At 43.2% G+C, this 15,060-nt stretch overlaps 1 protein-coding gene across 1 annotated transcript; it reads left to right on the plus strand.

The window, feature by feature from the left end:
- Window positions 1–272: 272 nt before the first annotated feature.
- Window positions 273–11,159, plus strand: LOC115829649 (neuronal acetylcholine receptor subunit alpha-10). Its single transcript, XM_030793810.1, has 5 exons — window positions 273–333; window positions 5,325–5,470; window positions 6,130–6,284; window positions 8,787–9,319; window positions 10,414–11,159. Exons 1-5 carry the CDS (start codon window positions 273–275, stop codon window positions 11,157–11,159), a joined length of 1,641 nt encoding a protein of 546 aa, XP_030649670.1.
- Window positions 11,160–15,060: the final 3,901 nt, after the last annotated feature.

Consider the following 15,060-nt stretch of genomic DNA (forward strand, 5'->3'; position numbering starts at 1 on the left):
AACATCCAGTGTTCCTGCAAGCTACGTCCACCTCGCAGTGAAAGCGCGCGTCACGGACTGACCAGCACTACTGTAATTAGCACAGTGCGTTTTGGTTGCCTCGCTGCACTCCTCGATCTGCTTGTGTTTCCACTCGCGCAGCCGTCTCGCGCAGTCATATACTGCGATCCCGGTCGAGCTAGGGTCGAAACGGGCTGCTCGATGTTTGTCCTGACCGGTTCCTTAATTGCTGACTGAATGAGTGATTAGGTTTTTTTTTTAATCAAAGAGAAATGAGGCTGCAGAGCTGCTTGGTGACGCTGCGGTTTCTCCTGGGTTTCACCTTAACGCCAGGTATGCGCTTTCATTTCGTCTGCCTTCGAGTTCGCTGCGTTATTGTTGATTTGTCTGTCACATGCTGTGAGTGTGTGCAGTAATTGAAACGTGCTGCTGACTGCTTAAGAAAACATAGCAATAACACATAAACTGGATTTCTTTTTTTTTTCTTCTTTTTTTTTTAACAATCATTTTCAGCATTTTATTTAATACCAGTTCTCATTATGAACCCATGTCAGATATTTCTACTTTCATTTGATTTTACGTATATTGACTATGCTGATAGGACATTGTTTGTGAGTGGTAATGCACTAATGACATCTAAAAAGACATTAGTCATAGATTTTAAATTTTTTTTAACGAACCAGTGTAGAAACTTGCCTCTCTCCACTACAGTAGTTTAAAGGTTCAGTATTAATGATTTTCGCTCGTGATTTCTCTTGCGTGGCAAGCTGTTCAGGGCTATTCTAATCCCTCTCTTTTCCTCCTCGTATCATCCCTCTGTAATCCGCACCATCTGTGGATTACAACCTCCGTTAATGTCTTTGGACATAGCCACTGGTCCATCTTTAATCATACGCTGCACATGTGGAAAACACTCAAACAGTCGTTGTAATGTACTGAAAGGGTTTGACGAGGCATCTCAATCTTTGACCTTTTTTTTTTTCACGCCCCCAGTTGAGGTCTTCACAGGGCATTGGTTTTGTTCGAAGCTGGACGGACGTATAATGGAAAAAGATGTTGTAATAGTTTTGGAATTTTCTTTTGTGATGTCGAAATTTCCTCTGTCAAAAAATGAGAGATAAATTGGTCTTTTACCTAAGACAGGTATCCAGGCCTCTTTTAATTAATTAGTGTTTAAATCTCACAGAACGGCAGAACCAGTGCGTCAGGGGATTCCTGTGACATTCCCTACAGTCTGTAATTATTGTACATCTCTCCCTGTTCATCCTGACATTTTTTTTTTTTATTACGTGCCCCAGGACTGTTCAAAGTTTTGTTTCTCATGCACTGACACTGAGCTTTGGGACTACATTCTGTGCACTGAGGGATGTAGAGAGAGTTAAACAAACTGTACTGTGTGGCAAATATCACCGAAAATTCACCTCAGTTCAGGCTTCTGTGTGAATGAGTGACAGTGGAAGGCTTCATGCTTGTATTTTGGGAAATGTATTGGGAATTTGGTGATGTCTGTCTCTCCACACACCCACACCCACACTCACACACCCACAAACCCCAAGTCTCCTGAACTGATGTGTTTTGACTCTAGGACAGAGTCTAGCACGGACCCCGTTCTGAGCATGTCACAGAGGAGAACAACACTCCGATGATCGGCCTGGCTTTCCATCTGCTCCTGCATATGTTCCCGCACCCTTAGGAACTGTGCACTTCTCACCACAGTCTTGGGATTTTATTTTATTTTATTTTTTAATGTTACACCGATGCAGAAAAAAGAAGCTGGTTCAAATGAACATGATCATTTTTATCCTAGTGTAACATTCAGATCATCAGCTGTTCAGTGTGTATGTTCACAAAGCAATAGTTACGTGTAGGATGCGGAAGTCACGTGTCAGCGTCCGTATGAACTCTGTCTTGTGTCTGAATCAGGGGGTCAGAAATGGCTTGAGCCAAAACATTTATGGGAGGCAGTTCATTTTTGTTGTGGGGGGGGGGGGGGGGGGGGGGGGGGGGGGAGTCTGGTGTTGAAACCAACTTAACTGGAGGCTCAGACATTTGGGAGAGCTGTACGTTTTGACACTGACACTGTCCAGTGATGGTCGCATTGTGAAAGCCGGGGGGGGGGGGGGGGGGGGGGGGGGTTGGGACGGCCAAAAACACCCACAACCAGTTTGTAGTAGTAAGAAAAAGACTCATTAAAAATAGTCACCAATGACCAATTATTTACATCCAAGCTGATGACGACAACAACAACAGCAACAACAACAACAACAACAACAACAACAAGAGCATCTATTAAGGGCCAAGCTGAGGCAATTCCGTCTGAGGTGAATGTGCAGGTTAAACAGTGAACTCCCCACCCTGCTTTTAGAATTTAGAATTTTAAAACCCCCTGTGGTTTTACCAATCAGAAGGCTTGACTGCATTAGTCCTACCCATCCCTCCTGACCCTCTGAGGCCCCCGGCCCCGCCCCGCCCTGCCAGACAGCTGAGTCTCCTCGAGATTTGCAGAGGTCTTTGTAAAACCCTACAGACCCTCGACTGTCTTTTCAGAGCTGAGATGTCAGTCTTAGTGCTGGATCACCTCACAGTGTCCAAATGGGCGTTTAAACAGCTTGATGTTTTTCATATAATTATAAATGCTGCAGTGGATAACATATTCATCTTACTGACGTTTGCTTTTTTTCTTTTTTCTTTTTTTCCAATACAAACTGCTCCCTGCTGTACCGCCATTGACCCCTAATCACTACCACAGGGAGAGTTATTATGGAAAATCCCAGTCGGTCACTAATACATCTTGATCTCTGTAAGGGGCACTAATCCATCCCTGGAAGGTATTCCACAAAGCAGGATTTATTTATTTATTTATTTATTTATTTTGAGTTTGTGGCAAAACTTGTGACCAGAACCACATTTATCTTGAGTGTTGAATATTGCCCGGGAGAGGAAATAAACAACAGTAGATAATTTTGGACAGTTCTGACTTTTAACGGCACATGTCCTAAAAGTTAATGCAGTTACGGGGAGGGGGGGTGGGGGGGGGCTGTGGACGTAGCCCACTCTGTACTGCAGACCCGGAGCTCCTCTGAGAGCAGTAACCCACTGCAGGATGGCTTCTGCTGCCAACTGGCTCATAACCCGGGCCGTTCACTCGGCGCTCTGCTGTCTTTCCCTCCATTAGTGTCCTCGCTTAGTTTCTCTCCCGGGCGGATTGATGCCGGGGAAACTGCTGAGTGGACTGAGTGTCTGAAGTCCTTGGGTAATGCTTTACACAGAGAAGTGTAAGTGCGCTGCTTCATTAGCGCACGGCTCAGTAGAGAGCGAGCCGGCCCGACGGGTTCAGGGTTAGCACAGTGGACGGACCGCAGCACGCCAGCACGTGCTGGAGCGTCGTCATCGTCCCTTAGATGGCGCGGACGTGTTGAAGTTGTGTTTGTATCGCAACCCGGAATTCGGATTTTGTCAGACGAGGCACGTTCTTCTGTTGTCCGCCGTTGGCGATCGGGTTTTCGTCGGGGGAACCGTTTTTTTCCTTGTCTGTAGGTGACAGGAGTACGACCCTCCTGTGTGACTGTCTGCTGCTACGGCCCCATCTGTGATATGCACTGATGACCTGTGCATTCTGAGACACTGTTCTGTACACCACTGTTACACAGTGCTGCCATTCGCTTCGCCTGTTTGGGCTCCATCTGTTCAGCTTGCACTGTTTCTGCCCCTCTCGTTTGCCCTGTCTCATCCATGAACTGTTGATAACTCACAGCTGATATCTGCATGTCTGTACTCTGCTGCATCGTTCTCGGTAAACCTGAGACATGGTCATGTGCTAAACGCCCAGGAACGTGGCTTTTTTTTTGGTCGCATCCTGGAAACCGCCCGGCCTGCTGATGAACATACTCATATTTAAAGTCACCCATAGTACAGTGCCCATAACAATGTTTAACCCAGTAACTGGATCCCGCAATACCTGTCTGCCTGCTTTATATAGCATTACACGGCATTGTGACTCACCGTCTCTGGGAGCGGTTCGTTTTTCACGAATGGGATGGTGTACCTAATAAATTGGCCGCGGCGCATTAATCTGAAGATTCAGAAGTCATGGAGAAGATGGTTGAAATGTCTCATCCTCCTCTAGCGTCAGTGCCATTCCAAACAGGCAGCTGTATCTTAGAGGTTTACAGCCTGGAACCAAGCTTTGGCATCAAGATGGGAAGCAATGAAGTCATAAAGAGCCAAAAACCACGGTGCTTAATGAGCCGCGTTAGAACGCTAATGAAAGTTAGCACTGAAATGGCATTTACAATGAAATGAAATTAAGGAAAGTTACACCTCACCCCAATGCCTGTTGTACTTACTTTTCTATGGTGTCATAAACACATTATGTTTATTATCGTTATGCGTGCTGAATTAGCCATACCCTGTTGTCTTCAGTTTTGACATTTCATCGTCACCTGTTCTGCACCTAAAAGTAACACGTCAGACACTCCAGAACAGTTAAACGCGTGTGAAACCGTAAACATTTGTGAAAACTGACCTTAACATCATCCGCTGATTAACGTGACATGTGGTGACCTGAAAACGGGAGGTCAAGTAAGTTAATACTGCCATTACATTGGTCTGCCTCTTTTTAAGGCTGGGCGCCCAGCGGTATCCAACGGCAACAGGACTCCACCTGCACAATGTGATGTATGTATGAGTAGAGCAACATTGTCAGATGAGTAGAGCAACATTGTCAGCAAGTGCTCAGATATAGTTTACGGGACAGTAACTACCAGGGGCAATCAGACAGAGTGATTTACGGACTGACTTGACTGACTGGCTTTTGTTACACAAGACACAGACATCTGGACCAAACCCATTTGAGAAAAGCGGAAGAGTTAATCGTTTTGGGGAGAGAACTGAGCTAAGGTTGAAAAAGAAAAAAAAAAAAGAAATTAAGAATGAATGAAAGATAAACATGAATTAAAGATAAAATACGTTCAAGGTGGTAATTGTGTGGAGCAGGATAACATACGTGTTATGTTTGTTCTATCGAATAGGCTTTAGGCCTGAGATAAGTCTGAGGAACACCCCTGTAATCCTCGGAGAAGACAAAGTTAATTAGCCCATTGGAGTGGTCAAAGGTTACATTTATACCGTGCAGCAGAGTAACCACCGTGACCATCCTCCTATATATATGTGTGTGTGTGATTATATTAAGGAAAGAGGAATAATCACTCCACTATATAAAACGAGTGTAGTAACAAGATATTCCTTCATTCACCCCCCGTCTCTCTTTCTCTCTCTGTCTCTGTCTGTCTCTCTGTCTGTCTCTCTGTCTGTCTGCGCGGCAGTATGCTTGGGTGCGCAGGGAAGGTATGCACACAAGCTGCTGAAGGATTTGTTCGTGAACTACTCCAACGCTCTGAGGCCGGTGGATGACACAGATAACATCATCAACGTCACACTGCAGGTCACACTGTCCCAGATCATTGACATGGTAATCCTCAACAAAACAAAACAAAACAAGCAGAGAGAGAGAGAGAGAGAGAGAGAGAGAGAGAGGGAGAGACAGAGAGACAGAGAGAGAGAGAGAGGGAGAGAGAGAGAGAGAGAGAGAGAGGTAGAGGGAGAGAGAGAGAGGGAGAGAGAGAGGTAGAGGGAGAGACAGAGAGAGAGAGAGAGAGAGAGAGAGAGAGAGAGGGAGAGACGGAGAGAGAGAGAGAGAGAGAGAGAGAGAGAGAGAGAGAGAGAGAAAGAGATGGTGGGACGTGGGTATGGGAGAAACCCATCAGTTAATACCTGACAAACATAACACTTTGGGTTGTGAGGCATGCAATGATGAATGCCAGAGGTGACCACGGAGCTGTTTGATAATGACATCTGACTGCTCTGTGCATGCTGTAACTCTATCCCTATTTCCACTCTGGTCCAATAACAATGCATGGGTATTGTCTGACTGTGGCTTCTGATTAAGTATGTGTTATTAGTTAAAGACTGATTTCCACAGAATTAAAAAAAATAAATAAATAAAAAGGGCATTCTTCATCTTCTTATGAATGCGATGATGAAACGAAGAGGTGCTTTGTATCACTGTCGTGACACAAAACGAATTCAGTTCTCAATGGAGTTTCCAGAACCTTCTCTGTTCTGTCACAGGATGAGCGTAACCAGATCCTCACCACATACCTGTGGATCCGCCAGGTCTGGATCGATGCCTATCTCAACTGGAGTAAGGCTGACTATGATGGACTCGATACCATTCGTATACCTAGTAGTTATGTGTGGAGACCTGATATTGTCCTATATAACAAGTAGGTCAGACTGGTATTGGAGTTCGCTGATTTCCCCCTCCGCTGTCATCCTTGTCATCTCACCATCTTACCTTTCTTTTCTCTGATCCTGCCCTGTCAATCATCTTGGTGTTGCCGTGGATACAAGCTGGACATTCCCTGAAGCTGTTTTCCATGGGGAGTGTCCAGTCAAATGTCCTGTTTCTGCTTTCCATAACAGCAGCGGTCTGGCCCCGCCTAGCTCAGATAATTCAAACGTGTTTGGAAGGTTTTCCTTAACGTTTATTACTCTCACACTTTGAAAAAACGACTCTTCTGTGTATGTGTGTGTGTGTGTGTGTGTTTTTTTTAAAAAGCGTTTCTGAAATAATTGTGTTTGGAAACTCATTAACACAGCTGAGCTATGTTCCATATCACGCATCACAGCCTGGTAATTACTGTTGACACGGCCATAACTAATGTAACGGTGTGTTGGATGTGTCCTTATGGAGAGAAGCCTGCTGTCGACCGGATGTCAATATATACTAGAGAGCTAAATATAGTTGGACAGGTGCTTAGTCAGGTGTGAGGAGATCACATAATCCCTCCAACGTAACCATTAAAACTCAATGCTTTAAAGCAGAGCACTTGGGATTTTGAGTATTAAATTATAATTCCTAGGATATGGGGATAAGAACGTGCTTAGTGCATCCAACCAACAATTAAATCGGCTTTGTATTACTCTCTTTCAATGCCGTGAGGCAACACTGTCCAGACTACACTGACTCTCACAGCCTTTCTCTGTACAATAGTGCCGTGAGGCAACACTGTCCAGACTACACTGACTCTCACAGCCTTTCTCTGTACAATAGTGGCGGAGGCTGACATTGAGATTCTGTGTCAATGAAATAAAGGGTTCCTGGTTTGGATCCCCGGGACAAACATGTAAGGATGCTGACTTGGTAAAGCAGGAACGCTGGCTCTAAAGTCTCTCGCCCTTTCACTGGCTGTTGCTGTTGAACGGTTTGCTCCAGGGGCGCAGCAAAACGGATCCCGGATCCCGGATCCCGGATCCCTGTTCCCTCTCACCTCGCTCGGAAAGCCTTGAAAAAGATCGAATGTTCTAAATGGATCTGCTGTGGTCCGATGAGGGCTTAAAAATGATTAAATCATCACATTAGCCTCTCTGACAGGGAAAACACGTCAGTCTCAGTAAGTGAGTTTCCCTATGTGCTTTCACAAAAAACATGGGTGCTTGTTAGGTTGTTGATGTTAAAAAAAAAAAAAAACTTCCAAAAGTAAGAACTCAAAAAATAAGGCCACTGGGTGGATTTACTTTAAGATTTTAAACACTTTAGAAGAACAGAAAAAAGGGAAAAAAGGTTTAGAGTGTTCCAAGATTTAAATGGCATCTAGACAAGTGGCAAATGGCTTAATCTCAGCACTAATGAATTTTTCAACCCCCCCCCCTTCCCCGCAACACATCTAAGCAATTTGCAACCAGGTTAATCAAAGCCAACTGTAGATGTATACGCTGCCTTGCCAATAGGTTTAGGGAAAAAAATGGGAAAACCCATCCACAATTAAACTGGTACAGTAAGCACATCTAGGTCAAGCTCTAAATATCTTCACATTTAGAATGTGCAGTACTGTTTCATAGTTAATGTAGCTATTAGGCGTTCTATTCTAGATAAGTATTTTACTAATAACAAATGTTAGGGTATCCATCACATGGATAAAGAATGTGAAAATGACCTGAACACTTTTTGTAGTTGCAGCGGTTATGAAATGCAGAAACTTAACGTGACAGTAAGAAAGGAGTAGTTAGTTTGGATGAACTTTCTGCTCCTTTCTTTAGATTCTTGTGTCTAGGCAACCCCTCTGTTCTTCACTTCTAACCTCTATCTGTTGATCCCTGATTTTCTCCATTCTCAAACATGAAACGTGTTCTTCAAAACCACTGAGCCGGCCTTTTGCAAGTGAGTATCTTTTTTTCTTTTCTCCAGTAGATAGTGTGTTAATTAGCTGCACTCTGACATTGGTTTCTCTCTCCTTTGAAATCTCTTTACAATAAATTATAGCCTCACAAATTTACATAAATTAGCCTCCTCCTTTGACATGGCTTTTATTTTTGCACTTAGTACAAGAAAAATACATGCAAATACACATATGCTCACACATAAGTCCAACACAAATGCCAAAATACTGCTTGCTTTTTGCTGTGGATCATACTCACTCCACATATAAAAATGAACATAAACCAGCAATATTTAACTCCAGTTCTTGAGGGCCACGTTGTTTGCAGGTTTTGGCTCCAATCATGAATAAGACTCCTTGATTACATTTATTAGTTCACCTACAGAACTAAGGAGGTAAAATACCAGACATTTTACAGCATGGTTGGAACAACAACTGGTAGACTCTGAAGGACTGGAGTTTGATGCCTGTGATACAGACACACATGAAAAGGTAATTATCTGTGTTATTTTTCCCTTTTACGTCCTTATAAGAACCCTCTGTTGCCCTTTAACCTCTGACCCTTAGTGCCGATGACCAGTTCTCTAGTTCCATGGAGACCAACGTGGTGATACGTCACGATGGCCAGATCACGTGGGACCAGCCGGCCATCGCCAAAAGCTCCTGTAAGGTGGACGTCTCCTTCTTCCCCTTCGACGCACAGGAATGCCCGCTTACTTTCGGCTCTTGGACGCACAACGGCAACCAGATGGACCTTCTGAACGCCCTGGACAGTGCCGACCTGGCCGACTTTGTGGAGAACGTGGAGTGGGATTTGCTGGGGATGCCGGCGAAGAAGAACGTGATCCTCTACGGCTGCTGCTCGGATCCTTACCCGGACATCACCTACACACTGAAACTCAAACGGAGGGCTTCCTTCTACATCTTCAACCTGCTGATCCCCTGCATGATGATCTCATTCCTGGCCCCGTTGAGTTTCTACTTGCCCGCCGACTCCGGGGAGAAAGTCTCGCTCGGAGTCACGGTGCTTCTCGCGCTCACCGTCTTCCAGCTGCTGGTCGCTGAGAGCATGCCACCTTCGGAGAACGTTCCTCTTATTGGTTAGGCTTTGGAATTAATTTCTCTCATCTCTTACTCACCATAACCCCGTCACTCAGTACTTTCATCATAAACCTGATGACTATGTGCTCTAATTAGTATTTAGAATTTGGCTGAAAGTATTCATTTGTTTTAATTAGGTACATCATAAAGGAACATTGAAAAAGTTGGGAAATTCAAATGATATTCCGCCACTAGCTGTTCGCTAAACTTTTTGCCAGGTCACGGTCCCTCTCCTGTACATCAGCAGCCATGTTGTGGCCTTTGATTTTATGACAACGAGTGACCATGCAGTGGTCTTTTGGTGTCAAGAAGTGTTATTACACCGCTGTGGCAGTCTCAAGTCCAGGATGATAGGTTTCCTTGCTAGATCCAAATGATCTCTCTCAGTTACTATGTCCATTATAATGTTATTCTGCGTAACTGCACCAGTCACGCTATGTTAGAAAAGTCAAGCTGTGTCTGCCAGATGCACTTTTTTGTGACCTAAATAAGTGGAACATTATCTTGATCTTGAAACGGAATGTTATCTCATGACCGTGAAATTACGCAAATAGTTTAAAATGATTTTATATCTGCACCTGAGAATGTCTGAATGGAATACACCCACACTTGCATTTGCGCCAGTTAAAGTAAGTTCAGGTTTTGTAAATGTTTAATGTGTTTTACTCAGCACGGCAGATGAATAATCTGCTGCGGGCAATTATGTGGTCAAATGAAAAGCGAAAACAAAACAAATTCAACAACGAGACATTAAAACAAGTGTCATAATGCACAACACAGCCAAAAGGATAACAAGTAAGTCAGCACACAAGCCAGGCCGTGGGTCAATAACCGTATTATGCATTAATGAGCAAGCCTAATGCAGTTTGGACTGCCCTGCGCTGTAATTCTTTATTCTCTCTCTTGTACTTGTACTCTCCCACTAGGGCCTTTTGGCCAGTTGCTGAAGACTGCAGGGATAAATTAACTCTGCTCTTGCGGCTCAATAACCAATAATCTCTCTGTCGCCCTCAGGGTATTTATTAGTGTGCCTGGGGCCTCAAATCAGGCCTGCGGCTCTTGGTTCGCTGATCCTCTTTTGTTGTGTGCACAGGGAAGTATTACATCGCCACGATGACCATGATCACTGCCTCCACTGCCCTGACCATCTTCATCATGAACATCCATCACTGTGGTCCCGAAGCCCGGCCCGTTCCGGAGTGGGCGCGGCGACTCATCCTGCACTATCTGGCCCGAATCTGCTTCGTCTACGAGGTGGGCGAGACCTGCATCACCGTCCAGTCCCAGTCGCCAGACCGACCGTCTCGGAGAGGGACCAGATGGACCGTCAACGGCCAGGCCAGACAGGATGACTTTAAGCTGAAGGTCCGGAGAGCCTCTCCCAAGGAGGCTCCAGACCCCCAGAGGAAGAGGGGGTCTAAGGAGGAAGCAGAAGATGAATTAAGCCCGGCGCTATCACCAGGGTCGAACCCTAATGGCTACCAGAGCTGCTGGACAGATGGGACTTTCGTCAGCGTAGATCAAGATGAAGGAGCAGATGGAGAATGTGGAGGGAACCGAGAGGCAGAGGGAGCGAAAGCGTCCGAAAGAGGAGCAACAGGGGCGAGAGGATCGGAGAAAAAGAGAGAGCTGGCCGTGAGGAGCCAGTGCCTGTGCCATCAGCAGCCCTTGCTCAGGAATATCGAGTACATTGCCAACTGTTACCACGAGCAGAGAGCGACCCAAAGGCGGACTGGAGAGTGGCGTAAAGTGGCCAAAGTCATGGACCGTCTCTTCATGTGGATCTTCTTTATCATGGTTTTCCTCATGAGTTTGCTGATCATGGGGAAAGCAGTCTGAAGGGTTTTTTTTTTTTTTTTTCGGTTAAAATCGAAGTTACGAGACATCAGCCAACCTGTGAAAAAGTGAGACCAGCAACAGCAGAAAACCCCTTTTGACATTTTTTTTTTGCTGATCATAACATCTTTACATTTGATTCCAGATATTGGGAAATGCTCTCTGAAAGCTTTCAGAAACCTTTTTTAGAGTCTTTTTCTCACCTTCTCTAACAGAAAACACTCACAGATTGAGGTGATGCAGTATATGTTCATAGCCTCTTGTATACTTTCATCATTGTGACAACTTTTATGGGACAATTACCCTAGACCTCACCCTTTGAACATAAAGCCAACTTAATGACGGTTCATTCATTGGGGGTTTTTTTTTTGTTGTTGTTGTTTTTTTTTTGAGACAACTGGATATAAGAAGGTTCCTCATGAATCTTTGCTCTTGGAAAAGGACACGTTTTCTTGAGATTTTGGGAGACAGTGAGGCAGTTGCATTGTTCCTATAGTCAGGATAAAAACAGACATTCTTTAGTGAAGTAAATATCTGAAGGTTTGTTCTTACAAATACAGACTGAGGACACGATTTCTGAAGAAAAGAAAGAAAAAGAAATCTTAGGAACAGTTCTTGAGTAGAACAAATGAAGACTAGTTCAGCGAGGGTGGACTGAAGCCAGCTTTTGTTACTGTGTCTTCTACTGATCTAAAAAATGGTGTAGTGTTTCACCAATAACCTGTCTCTGCATGTGATCCACAGGGCAACTCTGCAACATGAACACTTTTAGAAGCTTGTTTAGTACCAACAAAACAATACACAGAAACAATAGTTGGCCATGTATAGAACAGCACATATTTGTGCCCGTGAAGACAGTCATTAAAATGTTTATAAGTGTCCATATACTACTTCTGTATTAATACTGTTACTGTCTTTTTAAAACAACCCTCTGTCTTTGAATGCCAGGAGTTAAAAAAAGTTAAAAAAAAAAAAAATAAAATAAAAAAGTCACTACCTGTCATAGGTCAGAATTGGAGTGGTACTATGTGAATCGGTGGAAACACAGTGTAATCCACAGTAAGACCGTAAGTCCATTTAAATTCCTCCACATACAGACAGTGCAGGATAATCCTTTTGACTTAGAACATCAATGATATTGCCGGAAAAAACTTTTTTTTTTTTTTTTTAGTGATGAATTATCTGGTGCAAAGAGGGATTAAAATTGAACTTGACATGAGGCCATCTGACATTTTCACATTGTCTTCAAACCATTGTGTAAAAAGTCATTTTTATGTCCGTAAAATAGATTTGTTCTGTGCTCACGAAATGTTTTATTACTGCCAGTGATATGTGTCCAAAAAGAACATAACAACTGACTTCAACAGGAAAGATCCTTTTTTTGGTTTGTTTGTTGACACAATGTACAAATACAAGAACAGACAAAAAAACAAACAAACAAACAACCAGATCTCTTTAAGGTGCACATGTTTGTTTTGTGACTTGAAGCCAGGTCTGCACAGAAAAAGTGTTTGACTCATGGAGTTCAGCATGTAATGGTGGACGTTTAAACAGAACTGTGATCTTGCATATCCTCAGGCCTGTTAAGTGGACCGTTACTATTTACCTTTTTCATGTGGTCTGTGTTACTTGTAAAATCCGCTGTGGACTTTTTGGCTTTTGATATTCTAGGAGTGAATGAATTGTCACTTAAAAGTCAACATCCCATTACAGAGAGTAGTACATTCACTTACAGGACAAACCATTAAATTTTCCAAAACACAAAAATGTCATGTCAATCTGCTGAACGTCAGTGAACTGACATAAAGGCCAATACATACCTTATTACATCCGTTACATATTGAGTGCATGTGTGTGTTTGCGTGTGTTTGTGTGTGTGTGTGTGTGAGAGGGAGAGAGAGAGAAAACACACTTATGGCTGTAACCCTGATGATTAAATGACTCCGTGGCAACAGGAATCAATGAGACACTTTTGAAGTGAGGCCAATTTTACCATATATCATCAAACCAGCTCATAAAACATGCATCGTCCCTTACAGCCGACCACTTAACCTTCAGACCCGCAGCTCCTCTCAGCAGCCGTAAGGTTAATTACTTTCCCCCACCACAGGGGTCTGGGCCCCTATGAAAATTCAGTAGCCCTTTTTTTTCCCCACTTCAGGAACCCAAACGGTGGAATTACATTTATCAGTTTATGTGATAATGACGATGGTGCAGTTTTTCTTAAGCTGAAGATAAAAGCAATTAACTTTAAAAAAAAAAAAAAAAAAAAAAACATTTTATTTTTTGTCGGTCGACAGGGAAAATGACCTTGGATGTTCTCTTATCTCTCAGACTCTTCCGGGTTTAATTATAACTTTTCTGAGCTGTCCGTCTCAGAGTCGATGGCATTGCAGCGTTGGCGTGATTACAAGGCCCTGATCTCACTGACTCATGGACTCTTTGACCGCTCATGTGTGTCCAGATTTAAAAAAAAAAAAGATAAAAGAAAGAAAAAGCCCAATGACGGTTTTGCTGCACCACACAGCTCCAACTGAGACAGCTACTTTTGGGCCACTGTCTGAGACGTGAATATAGCAAAACCCATTTTCATCCTGTCACCTCGACCCATCATATGTTTTCACATAGATTTCCACTATATCCAGACTCTGTCCAGGGTCCCTGACTTTGATAACGTGTATATCATCAGAGAGTGAGGATACAGCGTGAGAGGGGGGTCAGTACTATCACGTCTGATCACATGACCGTATCGTGACTGAACATCCACATCCGACAATTTGAGTAAACAAAGGAGGACAAAAAATGTTTTTTACAGATTCACAAACAAAGCCATACCTTGAAAGTTTGGCATTTGAAGGGGATTTAGAGTTTTTAAATAATTTTTCACCTTTTAACATTTCATTTAGCAGGAGAGGGATTCAATAAATTCGTGAAGAACTTAACACAATCAGGATATGGGCCAAAAGCCCCGCATACAGAACATCTCCACATGGCACCAGACACAGCATATAACTCTACTTCAATAAGAGACAGATCAGGCTCTCATCAGTGTGTATTCATCTTTAAGACCCTGCTTAAAATGAGTATAATTACCTGGTCTGTAAAAGGTACTGACTGCAAGTTTCAAGTCTCAAAATGATCTTCTTAATTGGACACAAGACACCTGGTAAAACACACAAACACACACAGACACACTCAAGCCAATTATCATATAAATAATTGCTCAACCCCATTATCAGATAACTAATGACTTCTGATAATGACATACACTAACACACGCACGCACAGAGTTAGTGAAAACAGGTTTTCCCTGGAAACCAAGGTTTCTGTGGTTAATTAGAAGTCTAATCTGGTTAATTAGTACAGTAAAAAGTTTCTATTTGATGCAGGAAGAAAAATCCCTTTGGATTACAGTACATTATCTGTAGATTAACAGGGACTTTTTTTTCCAGTTTGGGCTCTAGCGTGCTCATGACTATCTGGCAGGCCTACTGCTCCTCTGAATGTCATACAGGGCGACGTTAAGCTATTTCTCTTTAATGGTTCATATGAAACTATAAGAGCGGGAGCTAAACTCAAACAGTCATCAGTGCTCATTTTGTCAACTCAACTGAAATTTTTGTTTCTATACTTTTGAGTCAATGTTTCCTAGGACATTTACAAGGTTTGGGCAAGATTATGTTTGCTTAGCCAGATGTTCTCAGAACAAAAGCACTATTTTCACTTGTCCAGCGTTTTGTTTTGTTTTTTTCCCTCCTGTTAATGTGCACAGATTCCTGCCCAGTTCAGGTTAAAATGGTCTCTAACATGGGTTTACAAGCTCAGGACTTATCCAGAAGTTCTGAGGACATTGTTTTTTTTTTTTTGTATCCTTTTTACTCAGGAAAAACAAGACAAACAAACA

This window comes from Chanos chanos, chromosome 16 (assembly GCF_902362185.1).
Source record: "Chanos chanos chromosome 16, fChaCha1.1, whole genome shotgun sequence".
Lineage (NCBI taxonomy): Eukaryota > Metazoa > Chordata > Actinopteri > Gonorynchiformes > Chanidae > Chanos > Chanos chanos.

Coding starts and splice junctions, on each gene's coding strand:
- LOC115829649 (XM_030793810.1), top strand. CDS start 273: ATGAGGCTGCAGAGCTGCTTGGTGACGCTGCGGTTTCTCCTGGGTTTC. Junction 5,471..6,129: donor TGTCCCAGATCATTGACATG/GTAATCCTCAAC, acceptor GTTCTGTCACAG/GATGAGCGTAACCAGATCCT. Junction 6,285..8,786: donor GATATTGTCCTATATAACAA/GTAGGTCAGACT, acceptor TCTGACCCTTAG/TGCCGATGACCAGTTCTCTA.